Genomic DNA, 18,435 nt, shown 5'->3' on the forward strand with positions numbered 1-18,435 from the left:
AAAGAAGTGCAGATCTCCGTTGTACTGGGATGACATCTCCGAGGTACCAGACTTAGGGCCAGATATGATCCGTGAAATAACAGAGAAGGTGAAGATCATTCAGAAGAGAATGAAGACAGCGCAGGATAGACAGGCAAAGTACGCGAACATCAGACGTCGACCGTTAGTATTTGAACAGGGAGACAGAGTATTCTTGAAGATTTCTCCTTTCAGAGGCGTTGTCAGATTTGGCAAACGTGGGAAATTGTCTCCGCGATACATCGGTCCATACGAGATTCTCGAGAAGATAGGAGATCGTGCCTATCGACTCGCCATTCCTCCTTCTCTATCTAGGATACATGACGTCTTCCATGTATCAATGTTGCGTAGATATATGCCAGATAGTTCTCATGTTATTCAGCCTGAAGAAGCCGAGCTAGATCAGACTTTGAGTTACGTTGAGCAGCCAATTCAGATTCTTCATCGGAAAGAGAAACAGCTCAGAACGAAGACTATTCCATTAGTGAAAGTTCAGTGGAGTCGTTACGGTATTGAAGAAGCGACTTGGGAAACAGAATCAGAGATGAGACAGAAATATCCAGAACTATTTGTATGATGTGAGTATTTATTCAGTCTTGATTATCTTGCTTTTATACCCGCTTTGATTGATTGCCAGAGATTTCGAGGATGAAATCATATCTTAGAGGGGGAGAAATGTAATGCCCGAGGTTTTTATCCTGTTAATCTGAGCCGATTTATTGATTCATTGATATGATTATAGATAGAGCACGTCAAATTTGGATTGGATTTATTGAGTTGTAATTATGTGCAAAGATTTTGTATGAGACCCGAAGGTCTCGCGCATATGCGCGGCTGGTGGGCGCGCATATGCGCGAGCTGAGTGAGTCCAAGAGATGCTGAGACGAAGGTCTCGTGCATATGCGCGACAAGAGGCGCACATATGCGCGAGCTGTCCAGAGAAGTGGGCGCATATGCTCCGAGAAGGGGCGCGCATATGCACCAGCAGATAAAATTGTTAAGTGCCGAGACAGTAGGTCTCGCGCATATGCGCCGGTTGAGGTCGCGCATATGCGCGAGACGTGCAGAATGAAAAATAAGCCACTTGTCCTAGCCATGCATATATAATGTGTATTTGGTTTCATTCCCTCACCATCTCAGCAGCAAGGACCGAGAGAAGATCTGGAAATTCCTTTAAGTGCATCATAGCTTGGACCTTAACTTGTGCAAGATATATTCATCCGATTTTCAATCCGGGTTCAGATTTGTGTTGCTCTCATCAAGAGCTATCTAAGGATGTAAGTGTTATTACTTTTCAACATGATTTGAAGTTGAGATGGTTGGGGGAAATCAGAGTTTGATTGTTAGTAATTGTTCTTGTGATTATTGAGATCGTTTATTCGCAACCGGATCGAAGAAATGGTACCGTATGCAATTGTTGTGAATTTCAGCATATATTGATGTAATTGAATAGATTTTGATATGCTAGATTTAGAATTGGGATGATATAATCTTGCTTATGAGTTATTGATATTGATTATTGATGTTTGAGTTGACCGGTATCGCAAGATTACGCCGTTATGCCGCCGGAATGTACCGAGATTGAATATTGATCCGTATGTGTACTTCTTTGAGTTAGAGGTTGATATGGTACATTGTATATATGTCTTTTCAGATTGGTATTGACTGATTGATATCGAAATTTCAAGACTTCGACTTGTTCAGACCGGGACTACGACAAGAAAGGTATAATTCATGTTGATTCGGGAAGATATAACTCGAATTAGATCTGATTTGAGTTTTCCAAAATCACATACTAGATTGTTACCTTTTTATATGTTGCTGCTGTGTTTATAGATTTATATTCAAGCATTTAAGATAGGAGAGTCATTGGCAGACTTGCCAAGCTAGACGTTCGGTGATATCGACGCATAGGATCAGAATTGACTCCGAATGTAGACATTCGATACAGACATGACCGAAGTCTAGGAATAAGACGTACCGTCACCCCGATTGGGAGGGTAGGTGGCAGACTGTGACATCTTATTCACACCGGTATCCCTAGATTTAGAGTCGAGTCGAGTCAAGATATGATTTCGATTTCAATTGCATGCTGATATTGACTTGGTTGCATAGATTATGGAACCTAGTGCCATTGGTTCTATTCATGAGAGTGTGTTTCATGATTTATATTGTGTATATGCATGTGTACCATGTTTTATACTGGGATTTGTTCTCACCGGAGTATCCGGCTGTTGTTGTGTCTATATGTGTGCATGACAACAGGTGGGACAGGATCGGGGTCACGCAGAGGATGAGAGATTGAGATAGCGTGGAGATTACGGGCGTAGAAGAGTACTAGTGGTTTCTTACTAGACATGTACTAAATTTCTAAACACTAGTATGTTAATTGTAGCTGAACATGTGAAGGTTAATTGTAGTTGAATAAGATTACAGTATTTTATATAATGTCTTGTGTTTGTTTATATACATTTGAATAAATGTTAAAAGCAAAATTTTGACCCACATTTTCTAGCAAAGATCCAATTAATCCCAAAAGATAATCGAGTTAGAGCCCGGTTCCCCACATTTATGATGATATGAAAACGTTTATGTAAATGTTGATGAAAATATTTACGAACAGGTTTATATTTAAAGGTTATGCATCATGAAAATTTTTACGAAAATGTTCATGTTTAAAGTTTACGCATCTTCATGAAAACAATATTTTAAGTACAAGTATTCTTACGGTGCATGTGATCTGTATATGTAGTACTTGTTATGAAGATTATGGTGTGTTGAGTCTTTAGACTCACTAGGTGTGATTGATGCAAGTGCTATTGATTACGAATATGTTAATGGAGGTCTTGATGGTTGACTTTGCTGGACTGAAGATGCACATAACCCGAGGACCGACGTTAGTTTTCCTCACTAGTAATGATTTATGATTTTAAGTTATATTAAAGATATTTTTAAGACTTTTTATTTATGTTTATGAGAGATTTTAGAGATGTTATAGTATGAGCTATACTTTTCAATTAATGTTTTTAAGTTTAGTAAAATGTTTACGATTTTATTATTCAAAATATTTTTCTTTGGATTTTTAAATGTTAGTTGGATGTTTATTTTTAAAATGGTGACAAGATATTTTAAAGTATTTATATATAATGTATATTTTCCAATCGGCCGAATTGTGAGAAGTTTGAAAAAAAAAATTCTAGCACGATTTTAAAAAAAAAAACAGACGTTTCAGTTGGTATCAGAGCAATGGTTCTTTAAAGGGTTGTGTCACCATCAGTGCCGGAAAGATTAGTCGTCAAGCCTCAATTTGTAAGTCTTACATGCTTTATATGATTTATATGTTGTTATCTGCATGAATACATGAATTATATGTTTACGTTACTTGTTTAATAGCATTATGATGATATATGTTTTATATGCTCTAGAATATTTATACGTGATATGATATGAAATAAGAAATTATTTGATTTTAACGCATGTAGGCTTTGTGGTGGAATTGGACTATGTTGATTTTTGGGTTTTAGCATTGGCGTTCTAATTTTTGGGTCACAAGTTAATCGTGAATATTATAAATATTTTTGGAACACGTAGATTTTCTAATAAAATATTTATGATTCGTGGTTACTAGTTGAGTTAATGTTGGGAATTAGTCATAAGTAATAATTATTCGAGGATTACAACGACTTTGGGAATATAAAATTGTATAATTTGGGATGTTATGTTTTAATGAAAATGTAAGATTGATTATGAGAATTGATTTTTGGGTAAATAAGTTTAAATTTTTTAAATTTTGCCATGGGAAAAGTGTAGAAAAAAATTTAGAATACCGAGAACTTATGGGTTAACTGTAGGATTTTTGAAATTAAGGACCAATTAGGATTATTTTTGAGGAAATTAAGAATTAGTTTTGCAATTATTACGGAACTTTGGGACTAATTTAGCAATAAGAGATAATTGAATGTGTTAAATGATTAGAATTTTCGATGATTTAGACTTTAAGAATATTTAGAACCTCGGGATATCCGGGTTATAAGGTTATAAAGAATTTTAAATCAAGGATTTTAAGGATGAATCGGTATTAGGCTTGAAAATTTAAGCGTTAGCGGATGCATTTGGGATTTTAAAGTTGAAATTTGATAGGTTGATGAACATTTTGAGTTTAAAATAAGGAAAGTAATATGCGATAAGTATGGTCATCCATCTTTTAATTTGGAAATTGTAAGAAAAATTGAAATTCGAGGTTATAATAGTAATAAGCACTAAGTCATTATGGGTCTTTTTAAGTTGCGATTTGAAAATAAGGATTTAGAAGGAAAATTTTATTAGGATCAAAGAGACGTAAGGACATTCTAAAATTTAAGTTTTATCAGAGTAACGCAGCGGAAGCGTGGATTTTTAGGATATTAGAACTAAGTCTAAACTTTGGGTTATCAAGGATAAGCGAATTTCGAGGGCGAAATTCAATTTAAGGGGGGAAGATTGTAACGCCCCGAAATTTCGAAGGTTCATGCGAACCAAATGCATGCAATTATAAAATTCTATTGTATTTTAATTAAATGTTTTAATTGTATGAATTATTTATGTTGTGCATATTTGCATGTTTGAAATATATTTTTCTACATTTTTGCATAAAAATGTATTTTTAAAGGTTATTCGAATTGCGATCGAGTAACGGAGACCGATGGCTGAAAAATAGAAAATGTTTTTATAGGTTAATTGTTTTTAATTATTTAAATTAAGGGTGATGCTTTTTCTTATTTTTGAAAATAAGGGGTTTTGAGGTGATTTTATACGCTGGGATGTAATTTTTATCGGTGTTAGATTTTCAACAAAAATACGAACGCTTTGACAACCCGGCTAATAAATTCATTAACTTATTTAATCAAAACTATTTTTAATATTTTAATTAAGCACTAATGGGTCTAATTTGTGTGTTTAATGGGCCTAAGCTTAATTAATGATTAATGAACTATTTATAAGCTAAAACCCCACCCCAAACCCCATATTACCCATGCCACTTTCAAGAATTCAGCACACCAATTCTCCAATTTACATACGACACACACCCCCCTAAATATTTTAAGAGAAAACTGTGAGCTTCAAGGGGATTTCAGCCTAGGATTCTACGCCACCGTTTTTCGCAATCGTCAACGAATAATCGTGCGTTAAATAGGCAAAGGCACGCCATATTCTTTCTTTAACTCATCTATCACACCAGAATATTTATTTGAACATGTTTTGAAAGAAAAACAAGGCACACACTTTAATATTTTCGTATATGCATATTGTATGGTTTTAAAAACATGTATTTTGATCCAAAATTCATGTAATTTATGTATCAAAGGTGCTGCCATGATTAGGAACGGTTAGGGTAATGTTTTACAAAATTTTAAAGAGTCCTAATCACCCCAAAATTCTGCAGACAAGAAATAGAAAGAAGCTGGAAACACTCATCACGATTTGGGGGTCAAGGCACGGGTTCAAGGGAAACTTTATGCACGGCCTAGCTTGGGTCACAGCTGGGTCTCGGATAGGGGCTGGGAAGGAGTCTTATCCATGCTAGGACTCGAGACCAAGGGCTGGAGAGGAGTCCTAGCAAGATACGACTCCACCCGAGAGGCCAAGGGGAAGCCGCACAGAAGCTGGACGGGAATTATGGGCCTTGCGGCTGGCCTGGGGGCAAGCCAAGTGGGTCCTATGGGGTCTAAGGGAGATGGTCCAGGGTCGGGCAAGGGGCTGGTGCAGCTTGGGTGGCTGATGGCTCGAGAGGAGAGGGAACCGTGAGTGAGCAAGGAGGATAGCGCAGGTGCTGTTCTTGTGCAGGGCCTTGCTGCGTGGGTCAAGGACTAGTTAGGGGTCTGTAAGAGGCTGGGTGGCCGGTGGTTAGGGGCTGGTAGAGTCTTAAGTGGCTAGGAGTCCCAATACAACAAGAACACCACACACCTACACACATGCATGCAATAGGGTCGCGGGCAGGAGGTTTTTGGAGCGGGACAGGGCTTGTTTTTCGGGCTGGGCTTGGTCAGTAGGGTCCTTGTAACGTACCATACTTTTATCTACTTTAAAATTTGCTGAAAAATAAAAATTTTCTTACATAAATAATAAACCTTCAAATTTCGAATAAGATAAACTGCTGTCAAAGGAAATATTTGAAGTAAACAACTACAACCATAGTTTGTGAAAAATATTCGTTCAAACAACGTTAACTTCCATCTTGAAAGTTATGTGGCATTTTTATAAGATATCCATGATTTCTCTCGATTTCTAATCCAATACAAAAATGAATTGGTTCGATCAAGCTAGCTATATGTTGTGTATTATCGACGATTTCTACATAAGGCGGTAAGATGATATCTTGAGCAGNCCAATCTCACCTGCATCGATCAAGTCTAGTGAGTCTAAAGACTCAACATGTATAAACTGGAAATAACAAGTAATACGTAAAAAAAACCACATCCGTCTTTAAAATAGAGCGTACATACTTGAAACTTGAACGTAATAGCATANAGTTATCAGATTTTACACGTGTGATACATGTTCCTTCTATTTCTCCAAGCAAAGCTCTTCGCATCGCAATGCCTATTGTGTCGGCTTGTCCTTTCATAAGTGGAGAGAGAATAAAGCGCCCATAATAGAGACGTTTACTGTCTGTTCTCGATTCAACACATTCCCACTGTAGTGTCCGAGTAGATACTGGTACTTTCTCTCGAACCATAGTAATATTATTTTATTTGATTGAATTTGAATCATTTATTTCTCTTGTTTCTCAGCCTCATAAGAAAAATTCAGAGTATTTGAAACATTGCTTAATTTCTTAAAAACATGGGCGGTCTTCGGGTTTAGCCTCCTGCTTAGTCCAAGCCGGATCATTGGTCCCCACCCCTCGTCTCCTCAAAATCAATCTCACCTGCATCGATCAACTCTAGTGAGTCTAAAGACTCAACATGTATAAACTGGAAATAACAAGTAATACGTAATAAAAACCACATCGTCTTTAAAATAGAGCGTACATACTTGAAACTTGAACGTAATAGCNGCACACAAACACACACACACGTTATACACACACACAGGCACTATATATACACCCACACTTGGCCTATGCACACGCACATCTCTTGTACCCTTTCATTTCTTTTTGGAGAGAATTGATAGGGTTCTTAGTTCTTTGTCCAGCAACCAATCTCTCTTTCAAATTATTTCAGCAACCACACGTTGATTTTAGTAGAAAAATCGTTCCTCAAGTCGCACGGATCGCTTCCCGCACCGCGTCGTTTCGTTATTCGCCATATCGTGAGTTTTAAAGATCAAAGTCATGTATATTCTTTCGTTTTTACATTGATCTTGTCATAGTAATTATTTTGATGTATATTGTATGAAAAAAATGTGTATTATGCAAAAGTTTGAGCAAAAATGTTAGAAATGATTTTGGATTAAAATTTTGGATATCAAAAACTGAGTTTGCTGTCTTTTCGAATACTAAGAAGTTTCAATCGATTTTCTGGAAACACTTTCAACATATAAAACGTAGGACTTTTTGATACCTTTGATTTGACAGTAAATTCGTAATTTTTGGACAAGAAACGAGTGAGTTATGATCATTTTTGTGGGACTGCACAAGCTGTGAAATTTCTGTATCATAAAATCCGCCACCCTCTGTTATTTCGAATTCTGAGACTTATAGGTTGATTTTCTGGAAATGTTTTCAACATAAGATTTATAGTACTCTGTGGTATATTCTATTTGACAGTAAATTTGTAATTTTTTGATAAGAAATGAGAGAGATATGATTTTTATAGTAAAACCACTCAAGATGTGCAACTTTGTGCATGATCTTCACGTTTTCTCAAGTTTTTGATGCAGGCTTCGTTGAGATCTCCTGAATCTTTGCTGCTTTGTTTAGGGCAGCATTCCAACGAATCCCTCAAAATTTTAAGTATGTTCGACGTGCAAAAAAATTATTTTTATGTTTTTGAGGTATGCTAAATGTCTTGTGACCAATTATGAACGGGTTTGGAAGTCGGTGAACGTGGCTGAGGACCTCTCCACCCCGGTAAAGCATTCTCGGGTTTAGATCAGGATTGAAAAGCGGTAAAGCATGACCAGGGACAATCGACCCCGTAAAGCATGACCGGAGATCTCAAGTATGTGGTAGTGGACATCCCTGCCAGCCCAGTACTGTGGTTTAGTATGATCAGGCGCATTTATGTTACGGGTCACTTACTTTGAAACATATCTCTACACAAAATGATTATGTTTATGCATGTTCAAGTACGTATGATGCAAGTATGTTTTCGAAAAGTTTTACGATATGTTGGCACGTCTATGTTTATGTTAGTACGTTCACATTCAAGTATGTATGGTCTACTTTAAAAATACATGTGGTTTTATTAAATATTATTTGTTATTCTCAGTTTATACATGTTGAGTCTTTAGACTCATTAGACTTGATCGATGCAGATGAGTACGAGCATGAGGATACGAGAGGTGGGGATCAGTGAGCTGTCTCGGACTGCGCAGAGGCTAAACCCGAGGACCGCCTACGTTTTAAGAATTTTTATGCAAATTCAACTACTCTGATTTATTTTCACGGGATATCTTTATGATGTTTAAAAAAGTGCTTTTTTTGCAAACTTTGGTTGTAATGGTTTTACTTCAAATATTTTAGACGAGTAGATTATCTTCATCGCAATTTGAAAGTTTACTATTTATTTAAGAAAATTTTTATTTTTCCGCAAATTTCAATTATTTCAAAAATACGGTATGTTACACTGTTAAGGTAAGTTTTATCTAGTTTCAGCACCTTTATTTATTGAAATGCCGGAATAGCATGTATTTGAAATCGAGATTGATATATATAGTAGAATAACCGACAAGAAACTAAGTTTTGAAGTCGAAATTGAATTATGTTATGATTTCGATTTGATATGAATTTTCAAAGTTTCAAAAGATATTTGAAACCTATATTGTTGATTTTGAATGATGTTATTGATTTAAATGAATATGTTCTTGATGTAGATAGATTTTTATACTGATATCTTCAAGCAACATCGATTGGAAACGAAGAATTGAGATATGTTGCGACCGAGTAACATACGACAAGTATCTCTATCATACGATATATGTTTGATTGATTTGATTGAGAATACATGTCTATATGCCTTATTTGTTGAGTTGATGTGGCATACATGACATACACGTTGAGCTATGATCCTTGGATACCTTGATACGATTGGATTTGATTCTGGGGTTTGTGAACACGTTGCTATGTTTCAAATTATGTGGCCCTTAAAGCATAGTCATTTGTGGCCCCGATGATTGATTGAGATTTGGGATTTGTTGGTGCTTTGTCGAAGCTATCATACGAGTATCTCTGATTGAGGCCGGTGTGCCAGCTCGAGCATTGATTTGATAGCGATTCGATTGATTCTGAGATATGCTCAGTGGATGGGCATTTAACCTGTTACTTCCACGACATACATGCATTGCATACTATCACGCCCCGTGTCCGAAACGTCTGTGAAATTCGGCATTGTTTAACAATTACTTGAAAACAATTAAGCCTCGTATCAAAAACAAATCAGTCTTTCTCATAAAACAATTTTGTATTTACAATGACAATGTAACAAAAATTACATCAGAGTTTCAGAAGCGGAAACAAAAGAAAAGCAAAAGTCTTGAGTCTTGATCTCAATCATCGATTCACCATCCCCAGAAAGCATCTTGCTCCTCCTCATTCATTTGCTCTTTGTTTTTATCTGGAATTTGTAAGGGGCGAGTGTTTTGGAAAACACTCAGTAAGTGGGGGTCGATCGATTTCCAATGATACATATAGAACTTAATCTTTAAAACATTTCTTTAACAATATTTCAAATCATATTATTTTTAACTTATCATAACAGGAACAAATCAAATTAGAGACCGAGGTTTTCAAATGATTCAGAGCAATTCAGAACAGATCAGAACAATTCTAAACAGACACAACACTGTTACTCATATCATTTCCATTGTCAAATTGTCTCTAATATGTTAGTCCTCTAAGGGGTGAGGCCAGAACACGGTTTTATACCCACCGATGGGAGCCAGAAAGAACATGGTTTTATACCCACCAATGGGGGCAAGACAGAATCAAAATTCTCGTCGCATTTCAAATTCGAATCGTAACAGTGCGACACAGAGTTCAAACTTATCAGACAGAACTTATTAGACAGAACTTATCAGACGGGTGATGCAGAGTTAAAGAATTTCGAATAATAGAAGAAACGTCTAATCGATCGAGATTTTAAAAGACAGACATCATGCTTTTCGAAAATGAGGACACACATACATGCATGTCATAACATATATATTCAAGTTTTAAAAGTACAAACGAATATACATATCAAAAACCCACTTACCGAATTTTGAAGATAGGTTCGAAAATTGTAGATTTTGGCACGAAACTTCCTCTCGGAATTTGGGCAGTACTTCGACGTGACTTTAACAAATTCGATCTTCAATCGAGCAGCACTTCGTCACCGGATAGCAGCTCTGGACTGCACGAAAATTCCTTCCTCCTCCTTTCTTGACTTCGGCCGAGGGCTTGTAGGGTGAATGGGGACCGAATTTTTTTGATTTTTTTTNCCAAAGGACTTCTCCTGCACCATAAATGTGTCCTAGTTCCTTAGCTCCTCCCGCAGCTCCTTTATGGGTTAACTCAAAGGTCATTTCGTGCATATTTAATTTGTCCAAACCTTTAGCTCGCTTTTTGAGAAGGCTATCATCCCGGATTTGGAGTGTAAGAATCCTATCCTGCGCTTTGTTCAACTCTCTTTTTGTGATATCGTGTTGACGTTCCGACTCCAGGTGATAGGCCGCATAGCATCTAACGTCTTCGCGCAATCTTTTCTCCTCCTCTTTGGCCTCACGAAAATCCTCCATCATTCATACATTATTCCCATCCAACTGGTAGTTATCCCTTTATAGTTTTTCATTTTTTTCTTTCAATGTTTTAATCTCTGTCTCATTTTCCTTGAGTTGTTTTTGAAGTTCAGTTATAATGCTTTGAAGATCCATGTTTGTTTCCTATATAAAAAAACATTTTTATTGATACAATACTCATAAATATTTAAATGTGCAATAAATTAAAGATAAAATTTTTATTTAAATAAGTCGTTAGACTTAATACTTTTCCCATAATATTTTTATTACAATCATAATACTAATCTAGTCTAGTCAATCATATCTCCGTCGTCACTCTCACTGTCGTCGCCGACCACTTCCATCGGTGCCTCCTCCTCCTCCGCCATGTTCTCTACCACCAGATGCAAGTAGTTGTTTTGATCTTGAAGCCGGTCCATAGTGTCGTGGAGCTTTGAAATGTACAACTCTTGCTTGGCGCCGAACTCCTCCTGACGCTGACGAGCCTGAGTAGCACGTCCTCGTTCTGTTTCTACTCTCTCCCGCAAATCCATGTTCAGTGAAGCCAAGCACGCGATGCGAGTTGAATCAGTCGGTATCTGTAGAAGTTGGCTCTCAGCCAAGTCCAAGTGATGGGTAAGTCGCTGCACGTCTATCTCAAGTATACCTCTAATCTCGTTAAGCTCCAGCTTTTCTAGTCTTTCCTTAGCCAGTTGCGCCTTCAAAGTCGCAATCTCCCTAGCCTGGTTATCTATCGTGTGCTGGCGCATACAAAGGGCAGCCTGAGCACGAGTACGTGAAGCAGCCGTTTCCTAGAATAAGTGGAGGAAAATTATCAGAATCGTATAAAGGATAGAAAGGCACAAATAATAGAAACAAAACTGTCGTGGAATTTTCGATACTGAGAATTTTGCAGAACAATTGGTGGCATAGAATTTAGGGTTGTTCCAAATTTAGGGAACAATTGAAAGTTGGGCTCAGATTGGGATGCACTAGGTTTTTGATCAAAATCCTAGCGGGATTATGAACCTGGTAGCTCTGATACCACTTAAATTTCACGCCCCGTGTCCGAAGCGTCTATGACATTCAGCATTGTTTAAGAATTACTTGAAAACAATTAAGCCTCGTATCAAAAACAAACCACTCTTTCTCATAAAACAATATTGTCTTTATAATGACAATGAAACAAAAATTACATCAGAGTTTCAGAAGCGGAAACAAAAGAAAAGTAAAAGTCTTGAATCTTGATCTCAATCATCGATTCACCATCCCAGAAAGCATCTTGCTCTTCCTCATTCATTTGCTCTTCGTTTTTATCTGGAATTTGTAAGGGGTGAGTGTTTTGGAAAACACTCATCAAGTGGGGGTCGATCGATTTCCAATGATACATATAGAACTTAATCTTTAAAATATTTCTTTTACAATCTTTCAAATCATATTATTTTTAACTTATCATAACAGGAACGAATCAAATAAGAGACCGAGGTTTTCAAATGATTCAGATAAATTCAGAACAGATCAGAAGAATTCGAAACAGACACAACACTGTTACTCATCTCATTTCCATGGTCAAATTGTCCCCAATATGTTAGTCCTCTAAGGGGTGAGGCCAGAACACGGTTTTATACCCACCAATGGGGGCCAGACAGAACATGGTTTTATACCCACCAATGGGGGCCAGACAGAATCACAATTCTCGTCCCATTTCAAATTCGAATCGTAACAGTGTGACACAGAGTTCAAACTTATCAGACAGAACTTATCGGACAGAACTTATGGGACGGGTGCAGCAGAGTCAAAGAATTTCGAATAACAGAAGAAACATCTAATAGATCGAAATTTTAAAAGACTGACATCATGCTTTTCGAAAATGAGGACACACATACATGCATGTCATAACATATATATTCAAGTTTTAAAAGTACAAACGAATATACATATCAAAAACCCACTTATCGAATTTTGAAGATAGGTTCGAAAATTGTAGATTTTGGCACGAAACTTCCTCTCGGAATTTGGGCAGTACTTCGACGTGACTTTAACAAATTCGATCTTCAATCGAGCAGCACTTTGTCACCGGAGAGCAGCTCTGGACTGCACGAAAATTCCTTCCTCCTCCTTTCTTGACTTCGGCCGAGGGCTTGTAGGGTGAAGGGGGACCGAATTTTTTTTCTTTTTTTTGGAATGGTTTGGCAATGCATGGAGTCTCATATATATAAGAGAATTTTTGCCCCTTTGTCTACCCCTTGGCCGCCCCCTTGTGCGCCAAGAAATAATAATTGTGGCCAAGCTCCATACCAAGCACCAAAGGACTTCTCCTGCACCATAAATGTGTCCTAGTTCCTTAGCTCCTCCCGCAGCTCCTTTATGGGTTAACTCAAAGGTCATTTCGTGCATATTTAATTTGTCCAAACCTTTAGCTCCTCCTTTAGCTCCCTTTTTGGTCTTGTTAGGACAAGCTCGGTTGAGCTTCCTTGAGCTGAAAGATCGAGCCCTTGAGCTGGGGTTTTACTCCTCTAGTGACAACTATTCGATGGATGCGGTTACTTACAGCTTGGCTTCCCGTTAAGTTAATATCCGAGCTTTGAAGCTACTTCCTCGAGTTAAGTTAGCTGAAATCTAAGTTCATATTTAAGTTCTATAGTTAGAATGAAAGTTGTTGAGCTTAGATTAAGCTAAATTTTAAGTTTGTATTTCTTACGTAATTTGCTTTGGATCGAAAATTCCGGGTTCTCACACATACCATGTATCATTGTTTAGATACTTGTGGTATATATTGTGGTTGTTTCAGATTGAGATTTGCTCACCCCAGAGAGGGCTGTTGTTGTCTTTGTATGTTGACAATGACAGGTACTCCAAAATATTAGGAGACCGGAGAGGGTTCTTCTGGAGGGAGTCACAGTTTGAGCTGAGGTGTTATTGTTTTTCCCAATATATATATCTATCTATATACCAGGATATGTCTCGAGAATATGAGTTGTTTGTATGTGGTTTGTTTTGATTATGTGTGGGCATATTTTATGATTTGAAAAGAAATACTATTTTTAGTATTTAAATCATAAATGAGATATTTTGAGCTCATTGTAAAGAAAATTTTAACTTGTTTTTCGCTGTAATTAATTAAATCTAATCAAATTGCAATGTAATAACGATTAGGAGTTAAGGGCCCCACAACTGATAAGATGGATTTTGTTGCTCCAAGAATTTGACATTGTGATCAAAGATTAAAAAAAAAAAACTGAGAATGTCGTAGTTGATCATTTATCAAGACTAGCAACATGATCATCTTGTGAAATGGCACCAATTGATGATAATTTTTCTGATGAACATCTATTTTCAGTTACTACTATATCTTGGTTTGCTAAAATAGTAAATTTTCTTGTGACACGAAAAATGCCACCGCAATGGAGTTCCCAAGATAAAAGAAAATTTTTGAATGAGGTAAAAAAATTTTATTGGGATGATCCGTATCTGTTCAAGTATTGTCCACATCAAATTTTTCGACGTTGCATACCCGACAATGAGGCAAGTAGTGTCATTAAATTTTGTCATTCAGAAGCATGCGGAGGACATTTTCCTTCAAAGAAAATGGCTGCAAAAATCTTGCAGTGTGGATTTTATTGGCCCACTTTATTTAAAGACATCCACGAAATCTGTAAGATCTGTGAAAATTGTCAAAAACTGGGTGCGATTTCAAAAAGAAACATGATGTCTTTGAATCCTATCATTGAAATTGAAATATTTGACTGATGGAGAATTGATTTTATGGGACCTTTTCCACCGTCTTTTGGGTACTTGTATATTTTAGTTGCAGTTGATTATGTTACCAAATGGATAGAGGCAATTCCAAGTCGAAAAAATGATCATAAAATCGTCATCAAATTTTTTAAAGAAAATATTTTTTGTAGATTTGGAATTCCTCGAGCCATAATAAGTGATGGGGGAACTCACTTTGTTAATAAATCATTTGCTTCATTAATGAAAAATATGAAATTACTAACAAAGTAACAACTCCTTATCATCCTCAAACAAATAGAGAAGTTGAATTAGCTAATAGGGAGATAAAGCAAATTTTAGAAAAAACTGTTAATCCCATTAGAAAATATTGGTCTCTGCGACTCAATGATGCACTTTGGGCATATCGAACAGCTTTTAAAACATCATTGAATATGTCTCCCTATAGGTTGGTTTACGGAAAAAATTTTCATCTGCATGTCGAATTGGAACATAAAGCTTATTGGGCGATCAAAACTTTTAATTCAAGCATGGATGATACCAAAAAATTGCGCAAATTGCAACTTAATGAACTTGATGAACTTAGAAATGACGCGTATGATAATTCAAGTGAAACGTCCCTGGCTAGCCCTGACCACAAGCCAAGACCAAACCAGCCCCTTGCACGTGAAACCCGAACACCCCAAACCCATGACAGAAAAAGATCGACTTCCAGCTTGATTCTTGTGTGATTGGCGTGAGTTTGTAGTGCGTCTAGGACTCTGATTCAAGTAAAAACTTTGCTTGAACATTACTTAACATCATGGCAGCCCCTTCACGTGTATAAAACATGATTTCGAAGTAAAATTCATAAGTATAAATCGTGCACGAATAATATTTCAAAAATAACAACATGAAAGTCATGCTTTTCATATTAACGATGTTTAAAACAATAATATGACATGATAGACGAGAAAAAGAGATATAAGGCGTGCCTTTGCGTTGTTAACGCACGAAAAACCGTTGATGATTTCATGTTTTAACTATTTGACTTGATTTTTCAAATACTAGTTGGTTGGTTTATTTTTAAAATGGAGCAAAATATTTTGTAAAATATTTTTATGTAATAAATGCACATGGCCGAAAATTAAGTGAGAAAAAGAAAAAAAATTTCTTGTACTTTTTAAGCAAAAGAAAGGCAGACGTTTCAGTTGGTATCAGAGCAAAGGTCCTGTAAAGGGTTGTGCCACCATCAGCGTAAGGAAGATCAGTCGTCAAGCCTCAATTTGTAAGTTTTACATGCTTTATATGATTTTATGATGTTACCTGCATGATGCAATGAATATTATGTTTACTTTACATGTTTACGAGTTTTTTTTGAGTATTTATGCTTTGCATGCTTAATATGCTAAAATGAATAAGGATATGGCACATGATTAGAAAACTTAGATTTAAATGCATGTTGGTTACGTTAGAATTTGGAAAACATTCAGATAAAATACCTCCTAGACGCGCCCCTGTAAATGAGAACCAAGCCGAGAACAGTGTGAACCATCAAGGGAATGCACCACCACCTCCTCCAGGGGATGCTGCTACTCGTGCGTTAGAGGGAATGGCCCGTCTCTTCGAGCAGCAGTTACAGCAGCAACAATTACAACAACAACAGTTACAGCAACAGTTACAGAAGATGCAGCAGGCACCGAGGCCACAACATGATATATATGATCAGTTCCGGAGGCTAGGGCAGAAGGAATTTTCTGGCACTACCGATCTTTTTGTTGCTGAGAGTTGGATTCTTTCACTCGAGGTACACATTCGCTATCTGGAGATGGGAGATGCTGACCGTGTGAGGTGTACTACTTATCTATTTAGGGATGGCGCTTTTTTATGGTGGGAAGTAGCCGAGCAGGGTGTTAACCTTGCTACACTTACTTGGGCTCAATTCAAGACAATGTTCCACGAGAAATATTTTACTCCTGATGTGAGAAGCCGTTTAAAGAGAGAATTTATGACTCTCCGTCAGGGAGACGCTACTGTTGTTGAATTTGTGAAGAAGTTCGATCGGAGTTGTCACTTTGTACCCCTTATTGCCAGGGATGCCGAAGAGAAGCTTAGAAACTTCATGGATGGTCTACGACCTACTATACAGAATAATGTTATGATGATGCGTCCTTTGGATTATGCTACTGCAGTTACTTATGCATACAAGTCTGAGCAATCCTTGAAGGACATCGAGTTTGAATTACAGCACAAGAGGCAACAGTATCAGAACAATAATCAACCAAATAAAAATCAATATACGGGGCCTCCTAGACCTCAAGGGCCTCAAAAGCCCCAAGGTCAAGTTAAGAAACAAGCACCACAAAAGCCACAAAATCCTGGAGCACCAAAACCTGCGGAGAGGCAACCATGCAAAGAGTGAAACCGCTTTCATCTTGGCAAGTGCGAATGGGGGACATTCAAGTGTTTCTACTGCAAGGAGAATGGGCACAAAACGGCTGATTGCCCAAAGAGGAAAGCATCTACTACAGCACGAGCTTATGTGATGCATGCAGAAGAAGTAGAGGAGAAGTCGGATACTACTATCATCACGGGTAACCTAATCATTCGACATTATTATTGCTTATTATTGCATGAAATGTTAATTGGTTATTAGAATGGAAGTGGGATCAAGAATAACCTAGTGGAAATTAGGTTGCATGCTCTACCTTAGCTAACTCCCTGAGTGTTCTTTGAGCTTGTCCTGCCATTTCTTCTTGGTCACTTTCGTTTCTTTCTATCTTAAGATCAAGTTCGGGTTCTCTTTAAGTATCTGTGGACTCCAATGATGCGTTCAAATCAGAAGATGATGATGATGGTTGAAACGTCTGCTATTCGTTTTCTTAAAAAATACTAGAATTTTTTTTTTCAAACCCCACTTAGCGTTCGGCCGAACCATAAAATATTTTTGACCTCATTTTTAAAATAATTCAACCCACTAACATTTTACTAAATCTAAAAATAACATTTGAAAAGTATAGCTCATACTATTACTTCTCAAAAACCACTCATAAATAAATAAAAGTCACAAAAATATTATTAACATAACTTAAAATCATAAACAATAACTAGTGCGGAAAACTAGCGTCGGTCCTCGGGTTATGTGCACCTTCAGTCCAGTCAGATCAACCATCAAGACCTCCATTATCATAATTATCATAATCACCTGCATCAATCACACCTAGTGAGTCTAAAGACTCAACACGTCATATCCTTGATAACAAGTAATACATAATACAGTTCACATATAACAGTGAAAAATACTTGTACTTAAAATATCGTTTTCATGAATATGCATAAACATAAATATTTTCGTAAACATTTTCATGATGCATAAAAATTTTAAATAAAAAAATTTCATAATTTTATGCATAAACATTTTCATATAAACATAAACATATTCATATCCATATTCATATCAACATATTCATGTCCTCATATTCATATTCATATTAACATATTCATATTCATGTTCATGTATGTTGAATTCAGATCGTGATTGTGACTCGTATTCTTGATCGTATTGGGCGATGGATGCATTTAAAGAAAACCATAGTACTGGGCGGCGGGGACACCAGCAACACTCTCACCGGTCAACTGGGCCTTGACCTACGTATTAACATATTCTTATTCATATCACGTATTCGTATTCGTATCTGTATCCAAGGAAACACGATCGTCGGGCTCCCACTGGGACCATAACCCTCACGACATTTCCAACATATCATCGTATTAGTCACAATCCCTTCACATCCTTCAACATGT

At 36.9% G+C, this 18,435-nt stretch overlaps 1 protein-coding gene across 1 annotated transcript; it reads right to left on the minus strand.

Moving 5' to 3' along the window:
* Nucleotides 1-6,220: 6,220 nt before the first annotated feature.
* On the minus strand, nucleotides 6,221-6,733 carry LOC140967953 (DNA-directed RNA polymerase subunit alpha-like). Its single transcript, XM_073428755.1, has 2 exons — nucleotides 6,430-6,733; nucleotides 6,221-6,387 (listed from the first exon to the last, which is right to left on the minus strand). The coding sequence occupies exons 1-2, from the start codon at nucleotides 6,731-6,733 to the stop codon at nucleotides 6,221-6,223; spliced, it is 471 nt and encodes a 156-aa protein (XP_073284856.1).
* Nucleotides 6,734-18,435: the final 11,702 nt, after the last annotated feature.

Source organism: Primulina huaijiensis, unplaced genomic scaffold, assembly GCF_012295235.1.
Source record: "Primulina huaijiensis isolate GDHJ02 unplaced genomic scaffold, ASM1229523v2 scaffold31689, whole genome shotgun sequence".
Classification (NCBI taxonomy): Eukaryota; Viridiplantae; Streptophyta; class Magnoliopsida; order Lamiales; family Gesneriaceae; genus Primulina; species Primulina huaijiensis.